This window comes from Nelusetta ayraudi, unplaced genomic scaffold (genome assembly GCF_046127955.1).
Source record: "Nelusetta ayraudi isolate G7.1 ecotype Tasmania unplaced genomic scaffold, CSIRO-AGI_Nayr_v1 ptg000050l, whole genome shotgun sequence".
In the NCBI taxonomy this organism is placed as follows: Eukaryota; Metazoa; Chordata; class Actinopteri; order Tetraodontiformes; family Monacanthidae; genus Nelusetta; species Nelusetta ayraudi.
Window position 1 is genome coordinate 3836873 of NW_027466100.1, and position 16262 is coordinate 3853134.

The 16262-nt window shown below is 44.4% G+C and overlaps 1 protein-coding gene across 1 annotated transcript in view; it reads left to right on the forward strand.

Moving 5' to 3' along the window:
* Positions 1–6118, forward strand: part of pfkfb4b (6-phosphofructo-2-kinase/fructose-2,6-biphosphatase 4b) — an 82567-nt gene extending 76449 nt beyond the window's left edge. The window contains exon 10 of the mRNA XM_076036930.1: positions 6084–6118. Coding sequence (XP_075893045.1) covers positions 6084–6101 — 18 coding nt within the window. The 3' untranslated portion in view covers positions 6102–6118. The remainder of the gene's footprint in view (positions 1–6083) is intronic.
* Positions 6119–16262: the final 10144 nt, after the last annotated feature.

Here is a 16262-nt window from a genome sequence, read left to right on the forward strand (position 1 = left end):
AATGGGTCGCGGCTTCATGGGCAGCCTCTCCCAACCTCCCTTTTTCTTAATTTTTTAAAAATATTTTTTTATAGAGAAAATGTTGGGCATTTATTTTACAGGACACGCAATTCAATCAAAAAAAAAATCAATAACTTATTTACCAGACATTTTGGGTTGCAACTTCATTGTTAAGACAATAATCTAGGACCTGAGACTCCACCAGTTGAGAACCATTGATTTAACAGTTCACTGACACTACGCTTCTTTTTTAAAGACTATTGCTCTGTTAAATGTTGACGTACAGCAACTTCGTAACTGCAAATTAGAGCACCAAACCAGCACTGAACCATCTCAGAAATGATCGATTTATTCCACCGATGCCGCAATACTGATGATACAATTCTGCAAATATAAACAGATATCAAATAAACTGATGTTTACTTGCATGTAGACCCCAGTGGAGCATCCTCACATGATTGAAATCTCTTGTGTGACGTGTCTGACGTGTGCATGTTTAGCCCTCTGTTTACAACCTCTAGCAAACACACTCAGCTTCCTAAGAAAGCAGATTTGTTTTCACACGTTTAGAGAAAAAAGAAGATGACTAAAAATGAAAAAAGTAAAGGTTAAAAACAGCAGGCTGGAGGTGTTACCATAGCCTGACAGAGGTATCTGTGCCTTTTGTGAAATCAAGGACTAATTCATACAGCTGCATGTTTCTGCATGAATTCTCTGGAAGGAGGAGTAAGAAAAGAAAAATAAGATGCACTGAAGTAAGAAGCAGATTTTTCTCATTTTCGGGAATCTTAATGTCAATCCTTATGAAACAGCAAGTGTAATGAAGTGAAGTGAGTTTTTTCAAGATACTTGACCTTCGAATCCTGCACAGAAATTTGAAAACTCTTCTGTCTTTCAACAGGTCCACGTCTTTCTTTGTGTTCGCTCTCCCTCCTCCGCGCGCGCAGACTCTGGGCCAGTTAACAACAGATAATAGATCAAACTAATACAGCGGCTGACAGACACATTACTGCAGAGCCTGCCGAAGGTCAAACTGGCACAGGGCCTCTCGGCCAGACCATCTCTCCTGTTTGTGCTGCAATTATGCTCTCTCTCTCTCTCTCTCTCTCTCTCTCTCTCTCTCTCTCTCATCCGCCCCAGCTTCACGGTGTGACCTCCTGGCAAAGGGGTCAACATCCAAGACGTCCCGTCCGACGCGCACAATAGAGCTCCATTCAGCCGACAGCGGGATGGGAAGGACAGGGAGACGGAAAGATGGAGGAGGAGGAGTAGGCGGAGGAGGAGGAGGAGAAGGAGGAGGAAGGGGAGGAGGAGGAGAAGGAGAGCTTCCTCACAGACGTCGGCCTCCCTATCGCTGCATCTCTCGATCATTTCTCCTCATGTGTCCGAAGAGAGTGGGCCGCAGAGGCTCCGCCCACATCCGCCTGCAGTTGCAAGCCATGGGAAGGAAAACCAAATTACTTTTACTGTACAGCGAGTTTACACTTTGGTGAATGCATATATGGACAGTATTTTAAGCTTTTACCAACATAGAAATAATAAATCAATCCAAATTTTTACACACTCAAAGCTCTTTTTTTCCAGACTCCATGGAACAAAAAAACAAAGACATCGATTGTCACTGTTGAGTTTGAGCAAAAGAAATATTCATACATATACATATATATATATATATATATATATATATATATATATACATATATATATATATATATATATATATATATACATATATATATACATATATATATATAAATATGTACATATATATATATATATATATATATATATACATATATATATACATATATATATATAAATATGTACATATATATAGACACAAGTAAGCACTCCATGTTTGAAATGTTGTAGGATGAAGTTCATAAAATCGTATCTATGTCCAGCCCCTTTTTTTCTTTTTCTTCTTTTTTTTAAATAATTAATACACTTTTGGGCAGTCTGTTAAATTTATGATACATTTTACACAATGGGCCGTTAAACCCGAGCTTTTTGCGTGCAGCATCACTGGATCACAGGCAGTGCTGGATGCCACCGTCAGTCGGAGTCAGAGAGGCTGAGTCGGTGACGGTGATGGAGGGCTTCTCCAGGCTCGGGGTGTCTCTCTGTCTTTTTTGGCTGGGTAAGGGGCGGAGGGGGCGGGGGGTGACTAGGGGGCTGGTGGTGGTGGTGGTGGGCGTACAGCGCTGGTGTTGATGGGTGGGCGGGTGGTCGGGGAGGGGGCGGCGGGGATTTAAATGGAGATTGACGCCCCGGGGGTAACCTGGCAACAGGCAGGAGCTGCTGTCAGATTAGGATCTGAGAGAGAGAGATAACCACTTTACTGCCCCCTGGACTGAGGAGAGCTGGAGGGCTGCAGAGTGTGCACACACACACACACACACACACAGACACGTGCACGTGTCTGTGTCTGTGTGCGTGTGTGTATGTGCCATGCAGCAGGCGGGCAGCTGCAGCTGCAGAGATGCTACGATGCCACGCAGCAAAGCGAGCCCATCCGTCACTGACTCCAGTCACTTCAATGGGCGAGACGCTGCACAAACATGACGTGAGCGCGTCGGTCGCAGACAGCGGACCACCGGCGGCCCGCGTTTACATGACAATGGTCCGCCAGAGTGAATTTTATAACGCGGCAACGGTGGCAAAAGGCACAACAGCAACCTTTCTGTGCGTGTTGAGAGGCCATGGGGGGGGGGGAGCTGATTTAAGGTTTCTGTTTGTTTCAAGCAGTGACCTCACGCCTCAGTTTAATTACTTCTTCTAATCCAATTCTTCTCTCATTCTTCAGGATTTGAATGTACCGTTTAAAGTGACTGCATGCGAAGCCTAATTCACGTCGCTCAGGTTATTCTGTGATTTCGTTGGCCGGTCTATGGCTGCATATTTCTGTTGGCAGCTGACTGGCCGTGTGTGACAGTCTGAGCAGGCCTGGATCACATCAACAATCTGTTTGCAAGGCGAATCGAAAAGCCAAACTGACACAGTCGCAAGATGACAAACTGAGTTAGCCTGCGATCACTTCCTGTTTACCACTGCCACGCACTTCAGTGGTGCTCAGTGCATCTCGGAAATGTCAGTACAAGATAACGTAGTATCCTGTGTTCATAATAAATACATGCGTTAATGCATATTGGAGTTATTTTAATAGAAGAGAGAATAAGATAAGAGAAGCTTATGCACACACATAAATATATAAATGTATTTACTAATATATAACACACGTATACGTATATATAGTGTACATATACTAATATATATAGTGTTGTTACATATTTTCCCCGAAAGATGATGTCAGATTTTCACTGAAATATGAAGATTTCTATCCGCGTATTGAGTTAAGTAATAAAATAATAATAATACATTTTATTTATAAGGCACTTTTCATAATAAAATCTCAAAGTGCTGCAGACACTATTGATTATGATGACTAAGGCCTCACTTTATATTTTCAGTGTTGATGCATGAAAAGTAGAATGGAACACAATAGAAGAAAATACACGACAAGACAACATATTGCCATGTACAGACAGGTACAACTCGCTGAGACAATGATCTTTAAAAAATAATTTATTTTCATAAACACACATAAATATGCATCATTACTTAAAAAGAAACGTACAAAACAAAAAAAGGTGCAGTTTAAAAATTGATTACTAAATATAAAATGTCAGTGTGTTAAACTAAGCTGTGCAGTACAGTAGCTGACACGAGTCTCATTTGATGAAACAATTCCTTTCAGCTTCAGTTAAAAAAAATAAGTTGAGATAGATTTATGGGAAGACTGCACTCTATGAGATAGGCATCTTGATTAATGAAGATTGACAAAGTGATTGGACAGGATCGATGAATAGGCCATAACGAGGTGGGACAAAGCAAACATGGATTTGTTTCCCAACACAGCCGCCGAAGTCGGTTAATTAGTTGTCTGTCTCGGCTCTTCCTTTAAAAGCACAATTTAATAAATTATTGAATTATCTGATCTTGAATTAGAGGCCAACTATGGTCAAGGAAAAAAAAAAGCCTAAAATAAACAAAACTAAGGGCTCATCACAAACCAACAAAATATACTCACAGATACAGACACACACACACAAGGAAAGTGTGTCTCAACACACAGTGAGAGGCGGCTGGCAGGTTGATTGGAGATTGATTTGTTGGACGGCACACGACTGGCCACGTCCTGTCAGCTGTGTTTGTGCAGCGACTGGGAGAGCGGGGTGTGTGTGGGTGTGTGTGTGTGTGTGTGTGTGTGTGTGGGTGTGCAGGGGGTGTTGGTTGGGGGGCGTTGACTGTGGATGAGGGTCTCCGCATGAAAGAGGAAGGAAAAAAAAAAAAAGAGAGAGCATGTAAATCTTTGGCAGTGGGAGAAAAAGGGGCCGCGCGGAAGTTGAAACAATCGCACAATCATTTGTCTCTTGTGCAGGTGCTGCTGCTGCGCGAGCACAAGTGCGCAGAGAAAAGGGGGCGGCGTGCATGTGAGCGACAACAGGCAGAATTAATGGCATTAACCAAATAAGCCGATCAGCTTTTTTTCCCCTTTTGCTCTGAACTCTCTGATGATTTGCATTTGCCCTTTGGAGACTGCAAACACACTGTGTGTGTGTGTGTGTGTGTGTGTGTGTGTGTGTGTGTGTGTGTGTGTGTGTGTGTGTGTAAAGTATTACTTAAACACTACTAAATAACTAATTATCCCTAAAAACAAAAAAATACTTGTACAGTTTGTATTACAATCTGGGTTTAGACAGAAAAAAACTCTTTGAAAGGCAGCATTTGAAAAAAAAAGAAAAAAGGATTCAACAGAAATCCTGCTTCACATCCGTTTCTATAAAAGCAGCTACAGTATCTCTGTGTGATCATGTGATGATGAAACGTGAGGGAATAATGCTGATGTTTTTGGATCTGGGTGACAGATGCTGATCTCCGGGACAAACACTCCACCCTGGCAGTGGAATCAAACAGTCCACACCTGATTTGCCTGCACCAAATGCAGTCGTAACAGTGACACATTTGCATTGAGCCCGATCCAATAATAACTCCTTTGTGCAGAGACTCCGATCCGTCGTTTGCGGTGTTAACTGATAAAAGTGCACGCTGCACGTCGCGCTGTCATAAGAAACTGTGACAGAACACTCGAGTTTCTTTGTTGTTGCCCACCTGCGTAGCTTCATCTCCCCCCCTCTCCCCCCACTACTTTTTGCTGGCACTTGATTACTATTTGGTGAAGAAACCATTTCAAATATGAAACGGAGGTTAATTTGTTGCACAGACCCAATGGGTTGCGCTAAGAGTTAGCCATTGTGTAAAAGCTAGAGCTATAAAAGCGTCAAATATTATTTTCAGGTTTTTATTTCTAATTCCAGACTACAGAAAAAAAATTATTTGTTTTTGGCTTTCTGCTAAAAATGCAGGAAAATTTTTTTATCTTCCAAAAATAATTTTCCTGGAAAAACGGGGGGGGGGGGGGGGGGGGGGGTTCTATGCAGTTTCAGATGGGAGAACAACACAGCTGGAGGTGTTGCCTCCTCTTGATTTGGTTGAATACATTCACTGTGCAAGAAAAAGTGTGGGATATTCAGCATTTGGCATGGAATTTCACAATGCACCTCAAATGTGCAATAACCTCCAGATGGAAGCGCTTCTTTTCAGTGTTTCAGACTTACTGCCTATAACAAGCAGTTCTCATACCAAAGTGATGAACCAGAGAAATCACAAACAGAAGCGTCTGATCCATGAATCTGCACTTCAGCCTTCACAGAGCAGCCCTCTTCATCATGCCGTTCACACTTTGACATCACAAGACCAAGATGACGCCTCATAATAAGGCCGTTCCTCATATGGAGGCACGCTACCCACTAACAACAAGGGTTTTTCAACTTTTAGGCCAATGAATATGTATCTTTATGCAGAACGAAGAGGTTTGAAACACACTCCAACGCTCTCTCATTGGAGTCTATGGAAGAGGATTGCTGTGTTGAAGTGCTCCTTTGCCTTAAAGGTCCAGTGAGTAAAACCTTTAAGGAAGCCTGGTTTTTAAGGAATTTTGGTATTCAGGCCAGTGTCAGGAGGTGCAAGATGGCAACTAACTAGGAGCAAGACCCTTGTTGCTCTATGCGTGTTCTTATATATATAAGAAGCGTTCACTGGGAAAGAAAACCAAATTACTTTCACTGTACTGCAAGTATATATAGTTTTATGAACAGTATGTTGAGCTTTTACCAATATAAAAATAATAAATATTTTTTCCAGACTCTGTGGAATAAAAAAAAACAAAGATATCAATTGTCAATGTTGAGTTTGAGCATATAAAGAGAAAGTCTTGAACTTATTTGGCATAAAATCAGTTGTAATCTAGTCAGACTCTCTGTGTCTGTCCTCTTCTCATTCCCAGTCTGAGGACAAGGCCGCTTCATTGGCCTAAAGCATGTGCTGAATATTATTGCGACTGTGATCGCTATCAAACTGCTTTCTAATGCACCGCAGCCTCTGAGGACACCCCCACCGCACCCCCACCCCCCCGCCGCCGACCCCACCCCGTCCTGACCTCCTGACCCGAGGTTTACCCCTGACCCAGGATGTGCGCCGCGGTCTGTTATGCTTACTGCAAGGGCTGCGAGTGCAACGCCACAGAAGAAGTGGTGGAGGAAGAAGAAGGAGGAGGAGAAGAAGAAGAAGAAGAAGAAGAAAGAAGGAGGAGGAGGGGGAAAGAGAAATGTAATGAATGATGTGGATCCCTGAACTCTAATCCACACGTCCACCACGGCGGCACCATCTCTCTCCCAGCGATACCCAGATCTCATTTCACTTCCAGGACTTTAGGACCTCGCTCTTCACACGCCTATCTCCCTCTGGCCGATTTGGGAGAATTATTCAAATGAAGGGGAAAAAACTTTGTCCGATAAAGACCCTCAGATGTTCTTTAAAGGACCTTTGAAGGTTGCAGATGGAGAGGGGATTCCTCCAGAGTCGCTCCCTCATTAAGAATGATAATTGAGATCTGGATGTGTTTGATATACAGCATTAAACTAAAGGTCTGAGATGGTTAGCAAGGGGGGAGAGCAGTTGAGCCCAGACTGGGAGTAATTCCACTGTGGAATACCTTGTGAGCCGTTCAAATCGTCCGCCGCACATTTCAGTTACACACAGTTCGGCTTCTGCTGCACAATTGCATGGAATGTTACACGTATTTAACATTGGTTTCTTTAACATAATATGAATATCAATATTATTGATTATTGTTGCTACGCTGACATTTGACTGTTGAGTATTTGCTCTGGTATGTGCAACTACTTTATACTTAAACACATTATTATCGGTCTTCGTCTTTTAAAATCTCCTAGTTTTACGTTCTGAGTTTATAATTGTGGGCGGAAATATGTTGTGTGAGTTAACTTGAATAGTTTCAAGAATGTCAATGGGTGTGTATGTAACATGTTTCCTGCTGAAATGTTTGAAAATTTGAGTGAAAACAAAACACAAACTGGAAAATAGGAGTCGAAGAAGACTACTTCAAATATGTCGACCCTACAAATCCAAACACAGCAATAATTTCAAATGTAACAATTGCAATAAAACGTTTGTTCTTGCTACAGACTGATGCCACATCATATAAATGCCTACATGAGATGGTAAACTCCCAGAGGATGAAGAAGGAAAAGAAAGCAGAGTTGGATTTAATACTAACAATTATCAGTGTGCCGGGATTGAAGTGTAGTATCAGTGCGTTATCACACTATTCATGCTCCATTGCAGCAAAGCGTTGTGACCTCACAATCGGAGGCATATGGGCCAATCAGAGCTTGGAGGGCTGATAAAGGCCAATCAGAGAGCTACAAAGTGATAAGAGAGCAGATGATCGGCATCGGGCCTCGGAGCAACGCAAACCACATGCAAATACACACTCGCACATGTACGCACGCACACACACACAAACAAACACAGCGCAATGTGACACAATACTGTACTGTTTTATTGAACAGAGATTTTTGTCTTTAAAAAAAAATCTATATTTTAAAGACAATAATGTACTTAGTGAAGAAGTGGCATTTACTAAACCTTCCACTATTTATACTGTTTATTTTATCCATCCATTTCATATAACTGCCGTTCCTGCATGCAACCTATATTGTCAAGGTGTATTGTCAAGTAGGAAAAATTTTCCTTCTGTCTCCAGCAAATTTGTAATTGTTAGCGACAATGAAAACGTAAAACAATAAACCACAAAACTTAACAATAAAACTTAAATTTACTAACACATGTAAACTTAAAGATCTAAGAGTTTCATATATTTTTTTTATTAATGTTGTGAACACAAACTGACAGACACATTAAATGTCTTACTTTTAAAATACGGAGCTACTGCACATTACACACACAGGCAAAACATGCTACAAAAGACAACAAACAGAACAAAACACAACAGAAATAACACCATCAGCCGTGGTCTTGATTGCTTATGCTGTAGCCTTTTCGTGCGGGCGTGCAACGCGACTGTGTCAACATTCAGCCGGTGCCACGGAGCACTCTGGAGTCAAAAGGTCCGGCGTGAAAACAGGGTGGAGGGGAACATTTGTAAGCCCTTTAAAAAAAAAAACGAAAGCTCTGCGAGGAGGAGATCACAGGCTGAAATTACAACAGTGTGCGGCCGTGATGGAGGTGATAACAAGGCCCTGTGAACCTCACATCACCCCGACTTTACTCCACCTTGAGCCCAGAGCGGGCCAGCGCAAGCCCCGCGCTCCTTTCAAAGGGGTCCGTGGCGGGTCAGCGAAAGGCCACGCAGAGAGGAGCGACGCAATCAGTGTTTCATCGAGAGCTTCGCATACTTCTTCTGTTTGGTTTCCAGAGTGGGAGAGGGTCCTTTTAAAATTAATTGCTTTTCCTGGGTTTTTGGCAATTGGAACTTTTTTTTTTTTATGACGGGTCGTAGGTGCGGGCGGCCTGAAATGTGAGAGCTTCCATTTGAAAGAAAGAAAAGTGCAAAAAAATTGCTTTTTTTCAGTATTTATCTGACCTGTCGTGCTCATCATAAAACCAATTACATTGTTGCCCAGTTGCTTTAACTCAACCTTCAAGGCCTTCAATTGACCACCTGGACTGACTGAGAACCTCCACAGACAGCAAGCATTGTTTGTTTGTTTTATAACCTTCTAAAAGACCTGCATCACTCGTAATAATGTTTTAACTTCGCAGCGTGCTCTGTATTTTCCATCTCCTGTTCATAGCTGCAAAGAAGTTGCAACATTATTAGCTGTGTCATCCATCCATCCATCCATCCATCCCGAGGCCTCCAGCCACAAAACTATTGGCTACACAGAGGAGCCAGCATCATGCCGCTCATCCAAAATGAAACTTGTATTTTCTGCATGACGCACACGCACACACACACACACACACACACACACACACACACACACACACACACACAAACATATGTACATACGCCTATAAGCCTCAGAAGCGAGCGCGCGCATGGCTCACCTCCCTCTCACCCCTCTTCCCTGGGCGGGAGTCCATTTCCGTCTTCTAATACATAAATAAATACAGGGCCGCCGAGCGCCCCAGGACTGGAGCGGACGAGACAGAGGGTTGAAACGAGAGCAGAAGCAGGAGGAGAAGAAGAAGTAGAAGAAGAAGCAGAACAAGAAGCAGAAGAAGAAGAAGAAGAAGAAGAAGAAGAAGAAGAAGAAGAAGAAGAAGGAAGGAAAGACCAACGGTGGGCAGACGGGGGGCTGGGGTGGAGGTGGTGGAGGTGGTGGTGGGGGGGGGCGGGGGGGGGGGGGGGGTCAGGCTGTTGTTGTAATTGTTTCCCAGCTCAGAAAAGAAGTGGAGTCCCGGCGGAGATCGGACTCCACTCCGCTCCCAGACGTGAGAGGCAGGCGAGGCCTCAATCAAACAACATGAGCCTTCGGAACATGACCTGGCAAGTTCAGCAGGAAAACAGGCGCGGGGGTGGGGTGGGTGGGTGTGTGTGTGGGGTGGGGGGGGTGAGTTGGTGTGAATTGATTGAATTACACCCTGCCAAAAACATCGTGTGGGGATGGGGTGGTGGGGGGCGTCTGAGAGCGGAGCGACTGACAGGCTCACAACGACTCAGTAGGTCGATTAGCGGCGCTGTTGCGAGTGCGTACTCCTCACGCGGCTCCTCTGCCAGCATCACCGCCAGTTACACATCACACATATCATCGTTGCCGCCGCCGCCGCCGCTGCCGCCGCTGCCACTGCGCTTAATGGAGTCCTCCAGCATAAAAAAAACAATGAGTCGAGGGGAAGCAATAAGGTTAATTAAGCCTGTTTTGTTTGGGGCAAATTTAATGGGGGGCGGGAGGGATAGAGTTGTGCCTACTCAGGGGTGGGGGTGGGGTGGGGGTGAGCAGGTAGGGGGGAGTGAGAGGGGAAAAATGGGAGATTTTGAGCAAATACATCTGCATTTGTCTTCAAGGGATCGCACATTTCTTCCCCTGCTCTCGTCTCGACGCGGGTTTTTCTTCTTCTTCATCTTCTTCTTCTTCTTCTTCTTAAGAATAATAGCTCAAAGCCCCAAAAATAATTAAGCCTCCCAATTTATTCATGTAATTTAAAATGACTGTTTGCACAAAAGTATTTAATGGGTCAGGAAGATGTTTTCTTTTTTTTTGGTTGCCCCTCTCTCTTCTTCTCCGTCTCCTAAATTCTGGCTTCGAACATTGTTTAGTCGCCGTATCTCCCGCGAAACTGAGCATCACGAACTGAACCAGAGCCCCACCCACTTTGTTTGCAGCAACCGGAATTCAAAATGACTGGCATGTTTATCTAAAGAAAGACTAATTACCAAAAATAAATCTTATTTCTCTTATGTGATGTTGTCAAAAGGCAACACTTTGTTGCTCTGATCAGACAGTTTTTTTTTTTTTGTTTGCGTATTTTTTCCCCGCAGTGGGGGCAATTTGCCTACTCACCGCAACTGTGGCCACAACAAAGGCGAAATGCTCTGTGGCCTCTTTGTACAGCGGCAGCAGCGGCAGCAGCAACGTAGGAGGCGCGACATCCACGAAAGCTGTCGTTCTTGGCGAGCGACGGCCCTTCGCAAAGTGTGACAGCCTGCGAGAGGAGAGTGCGTCTTTAGTGGGGGGGGGGGGTTGCAAGCACTCCTTTGGAACCGGCGCTAAATATAAATAAAGACCACACACGCAATAGCAGTTGAAGTTGCATACGGCTGTGTGCGTTTTGCATAGATTTGCATGGGCCTTTTTTTTTTTTCGGAGCGATGAAGGCCGTGTTGTTCCGAACGAAATGTCTCACAGGTTGGTCAAAACGTTTTGGGGTGAAATATATGTGGGGTCGGGGAGGCATTCAGAGAGGGTTGGGTTGGCACTGAATGGCAAAAATGTGCACGGCAAAATGAGAGCCAGTGAGCAACAGTTAAACAAAAGAAACTGGGCCATACAAACATTTTTTTTATTTATTTTTTTTGGTCCAATGAGATTCTGGAAAAATCCAGCGCCTCATTCATCTCCAAATCTCCAGCATCAGCAGAGATATATTGGGGGGGGTTTGAATGCAATTACTCCATGACCACTTAGTTCAGGCTGTCACTGCTAAGGTCACATGAATAAGCCTCCATATTTGTCTCTAATTGAGCCACTAATCTGGAAGATCTAAGAGGCCGAATCAATCCTCTATTCTGCGCCTATTGATCTCATCTCCATCTACCAGTTTCACTCGGGGCTCTCTTGCAACAAACACACACGCGCGCGCACACACACACACACACACACACACAGTCTTTGGAGTAAAAGATACTGGAGATGTCTGTCAGATTTTACATTTACTGCCTATTTAAAACAGCTTCAGATTTTGCCAAAGACGCACACACACAATGGCCTCCATCATCTCCCTGCAGACGAGCCAAAACCCCCCAAAAAGAGAGCGCGAGGCGCCCCAGTGGTTGCGGTTCACATCGGGAGGCTGTCAGTCCGCCTGCTGCAGTAGCCCCGAGTCGACGGCGCCGTGCTAATGGCGGCCTTATCTCGACAGCAGGCTTAATGACGGCTGTTTAAAAGGCTGCTTCTCCAGGTGGGAGTTTTGTCATTAAGTCTCAATGTTACACTTAGACTGAGCACAATAACCATATGGTCTGAGCTCAGAGCCAGATACACGGGGGAAAAAAAATGAAAGGCTTCCAAAGCCCCCGGCCTCGGCCTCGGACCGACGGATCAAAGTAGTGGAATCTGATTGTTGAACGTCTACATGTGTTCCGTATGTGTGCCGTCCTCTCAATCACGTCGTAGGAGCCGCACGAACGGACGCTAACGTCGGCTTCGCTCACCAGGCTGCCGGCATTGTTTGTACAAGGCGTTCAAGTTAATGAAATTACCATCCTCTATTACCCCCGCCCCACCCCACTCACCCACCCAGTTGTTTTGGCTTCCATTTGGCCAAAGTGTTTTCATTAAAGTGTATTCATATGTGGACAAAAGAAATGGAATTTTTAAATTTGCTGCCATTGATGAGTTCTGGGAGGTAAAACACAGCTGCCGGCAAAGTCACGTGCGAACTCGAAAGCATACCAACATTACAAGTGAGTTTACTAGAAGGGGTTTTTCATAAAAGGAACACGTGGACGCAGGAAGGTAAAGAGAAAATATTCCATGGAGAAAAAATGTTGATTTTTAGAAGCTTTCCCGTCGTTGCGTGAGCAGCATGGACCTCTCTGTCATCTCCACATCCAAACTGAGGGAGGGGTGGCAGGAGATCAGAAAAAGCTGTGGCCTGTATGTGTGTGTGTGTGTGTGTGTGTGTGTGTGTCGAGAGAGAGAGAGGTTATTAGAGTAGAACATTGAACACTGCCCTTGGAATAATTCTCTCAAGAGTATAATACAAAGGAAGGCCAGTGACATTTGAATATATGAAGCAGACTGACTGCTCATAAAGCACTAGTGTGTGTGTGTGTGTGTGTGTGTGTGTGTGTGTGTGTGTGTGTGTGCACGCACGTACACGCATCGTTTGTCAATGACAGCTTTTGTCAAACACGTCAGAATAAAATGAGTAATGGTCTAACAGATGAGCTGCTGTAACTGAAGAGGCATTTTTGAAATGGTTTTACTTTGAAAGAAAAGTTGTGCTCCGAACAGCCTCTACGTGTGACTTAAATATATAATTGTCATGTAATGGTAATGCTATGTTATGCAACAGTTATTTATTTATTTTGCCTTTAAATTACACATGTGAGAAATATCTTGATTAGATGGCCTGAGCTGAAAATTAGCCAGAGGATGGAATATATATATATATACATCATGTCAATTGTTATCAGTCTTTGAGGAGAGATAATCCATTCTAATGTGAAGTTCCAAAAATAAATATTTGACAAAAATGGGTCGCAATTTGAAGCCAGTTTCCATTGCATTGCATTGCATTGCTTGTTAATGGGATAAATATGAGCTCTCGGAAACAAAGTGAGACAGAAAAAAGTTGGAAGAAACAAACCCCCCCCCTCAGGTCTGTCGGTCTGGTCGGCCTGAGGTCACTTCAGGTCAGCCGTGGTTGTATTACGGGATCAGTGCAGGGAGAGATGGGTGCATATGGAGAGCAGTCGGAGGCAGACAGGGACCAGCGTGGCCGCGCCGGGTGTGTTTACATGAAAGTGTGGTCCAAGCCAAGTCACTGCTGCAAAAACATACATTGCAAAACAGAAACACAGTGTCTGCGGGTGCTAAATATAAATACATCTGCTCTCTGGGGTCGCGGATGAGGGACCGTCGTCATTGTTTCATTACTGTGTTTACAGAAAACAATCACTTCTGACGGCTATGTGGTTTCAAGGCCCAGTCTGTGAGATTTAGCGCCATCTAATGGTGGGCGAGCATATTGCAGACGGTATTAAGCTCACATTGAGTGTAACGTGATTGACATTCGGGGCTACATTAAATATGTGATGGAGCAATATGAAATAAATATTTGGAGGAAAAAAAATCAATATCAGTTCTTATTATTGACAAAGGAAAACATAACGTTATTTGTGATGATAACTAAAAAATATTTGTCTGTGTTTTATTCCATTTTATTCCAACAGACCCCTTTTAGAAGTTTCATATCGACACAAGATGATATTTTTCTATTTAGCAACTGGAGGAAAAAGTCAAAAGATAAACTGTATGTCAACTTCTGTGCATTTTTACTCCTGTTGTTTTTTTTTTTGTTGGTATCATTTCAGATTAAACATAAACCACTTACAGATTGAACACAAGACAGCGATGGACAACTGAGTGATGGAGACGCGATAAGCTCAGTTCCCTCTCGTCTACTTTCATCTGACAGAAGATTTAAAAGCTGGAGCAGTAAAACCCAAAACGATGCAAAGCAGAAAACCAGACGATGCCTTTCGGATGATGGTTGTGTATCGCAACATTTCTGGTCATTCAAAAGCCAGTTAAAGCGTATGGGTCCCTCTTCCGTCGTCTTGTACTGTCGTGTTTTAGTTGTCGGAGTGAAATAAGTGTGTTCTACTTCCGGAGAATTCCTTCCTCCTCTGGGTCTGGATTTGTTTTGGCTACTCGGCTGCGTCCAAACAGGGCCTCGGCTCTTCGTCGCCCCCTCATCACTGCTCACTTCACCGTCCGGGTAACTTACATCAAAAGGTCCTCGATGCACCTATTGTAGCTGTGTGCTGGCTGATAAAACAACTCCTCATCCGTAAATTCGGCGCGGCTTTTCACGCTATCTCCTTATCTGCCTTCGACCGGCCTGTACTTGCACAGCTGAGGCTCCCATGCTGAAGCAGACAAACTGGCAGAAAAGAAGTGGCAGACTGGAGAAAATACAACGCGAGAGAGGAACTTAACAGCGTGGAGGCTGCACTTAGCATTAAAATGGTGTGTGTGTGTGTGTGTGTGTGTGTGTGTGCGCGCGCACGCGCGCGCGCGTGTGTGTGACAGGAATAGATCCAGTTACATCCCTAAACTGACCGTCTGAGCAAATCGGAAGCATTCAGGGCTGCCAAGCCCGTTCCCAGATATTGCTGATGAAATAACAGAACCATGATAATCGAAGCAACATTTCCATTTATGAAATCCAACTCACAGACAGGCCTACCATTGGGAATGTCGCCTTCCCCAACTCCCTCCCTCCCACCCCACCACCCCTACACACACACACACACACACACACCCAAATCATTCCCAAACAGTCTGGCTGACTTCTGCACCCCATGCAAAATGCAGAGAGGGGGGAAATAGGGAAAGGAGAAAAATAAATAAACCCTCAATTTTAACGGCTCATTTCCGTGGGACACTACCCTGAAGCTTCTGGCCTGACATCAGTGAAGAGACAAACTCCCAACCCCAATCCCCCATTAAATCTCCCCATCCACACACATACTATGAGCACGCATGAGAGCCACAAGTATGTCTAATCAGATTTTTATTTTATTTTTATTTTTTTGGTTCCACGGTGCTCCACTGCAGAGAGCTTGCAGAAGGCGAAGACCGCAGGGGGACGGGGCAGGTGAGGCTATTACTTATTTATATCCTCGGTCGGGTGCATGTGTGTGTGTGTGTGTGTGTGTGTGTGTGTGTGTGTGTGTCTGTGTGTGCGTGTGCGTGTGTGTGTGGGTGAATTACCTGCGAGAGGAGATAAACCGAGTGTCCTGAAAAACACGAGCACGATAAGAAGCAGGAGCGATGCTTCATTAGCAAACGTAGCATCCTCTAAACTTTGAATCAAGTCCAACCAAGTCTGAGACTTTAGTTGTCATTTTCTCATTTTTCGAGAATTGTTCAGAAATGCTATTTCAAAGCACATCCAGTATAAGGAGAACCAGTCTCCCACTCGCGCCGGAACCGTTTTCATCCTTTAAATGTACACACGCTCGGGTTTGCTGGGAACGTATCGGCCCGCGTCTGCTGAGAAGCAGAGAGAGAAAGAGAGAGAGAGAGAGCCACAAAACACCAGTCTGTTAATAATAAGTGACGCAGATGGAAACGGCAAAATAAATGTCGGTATCTTCGACGGCGTGACAGTTCAGCGCCGCGTGTCACTCAGGCGCAGCTCCAGACACAGATGTGCAGTCGGACAAAGAAGCAAATGCGGCCTTATCGGTCGTGTATCTGCCGCTCGGTGTCATCCTCCGATGGCCTCCTTTGTCTCGGCGCCCCTTCTTGCAGACGTGTGGTGGGTGCACACATACACGCACCTGATGGTTAATATGCAATGTGGGGGTAAGAAGAGAGAGAGAGAGAGAGAAATGATGGCTGGAAGGGTGCACAAAG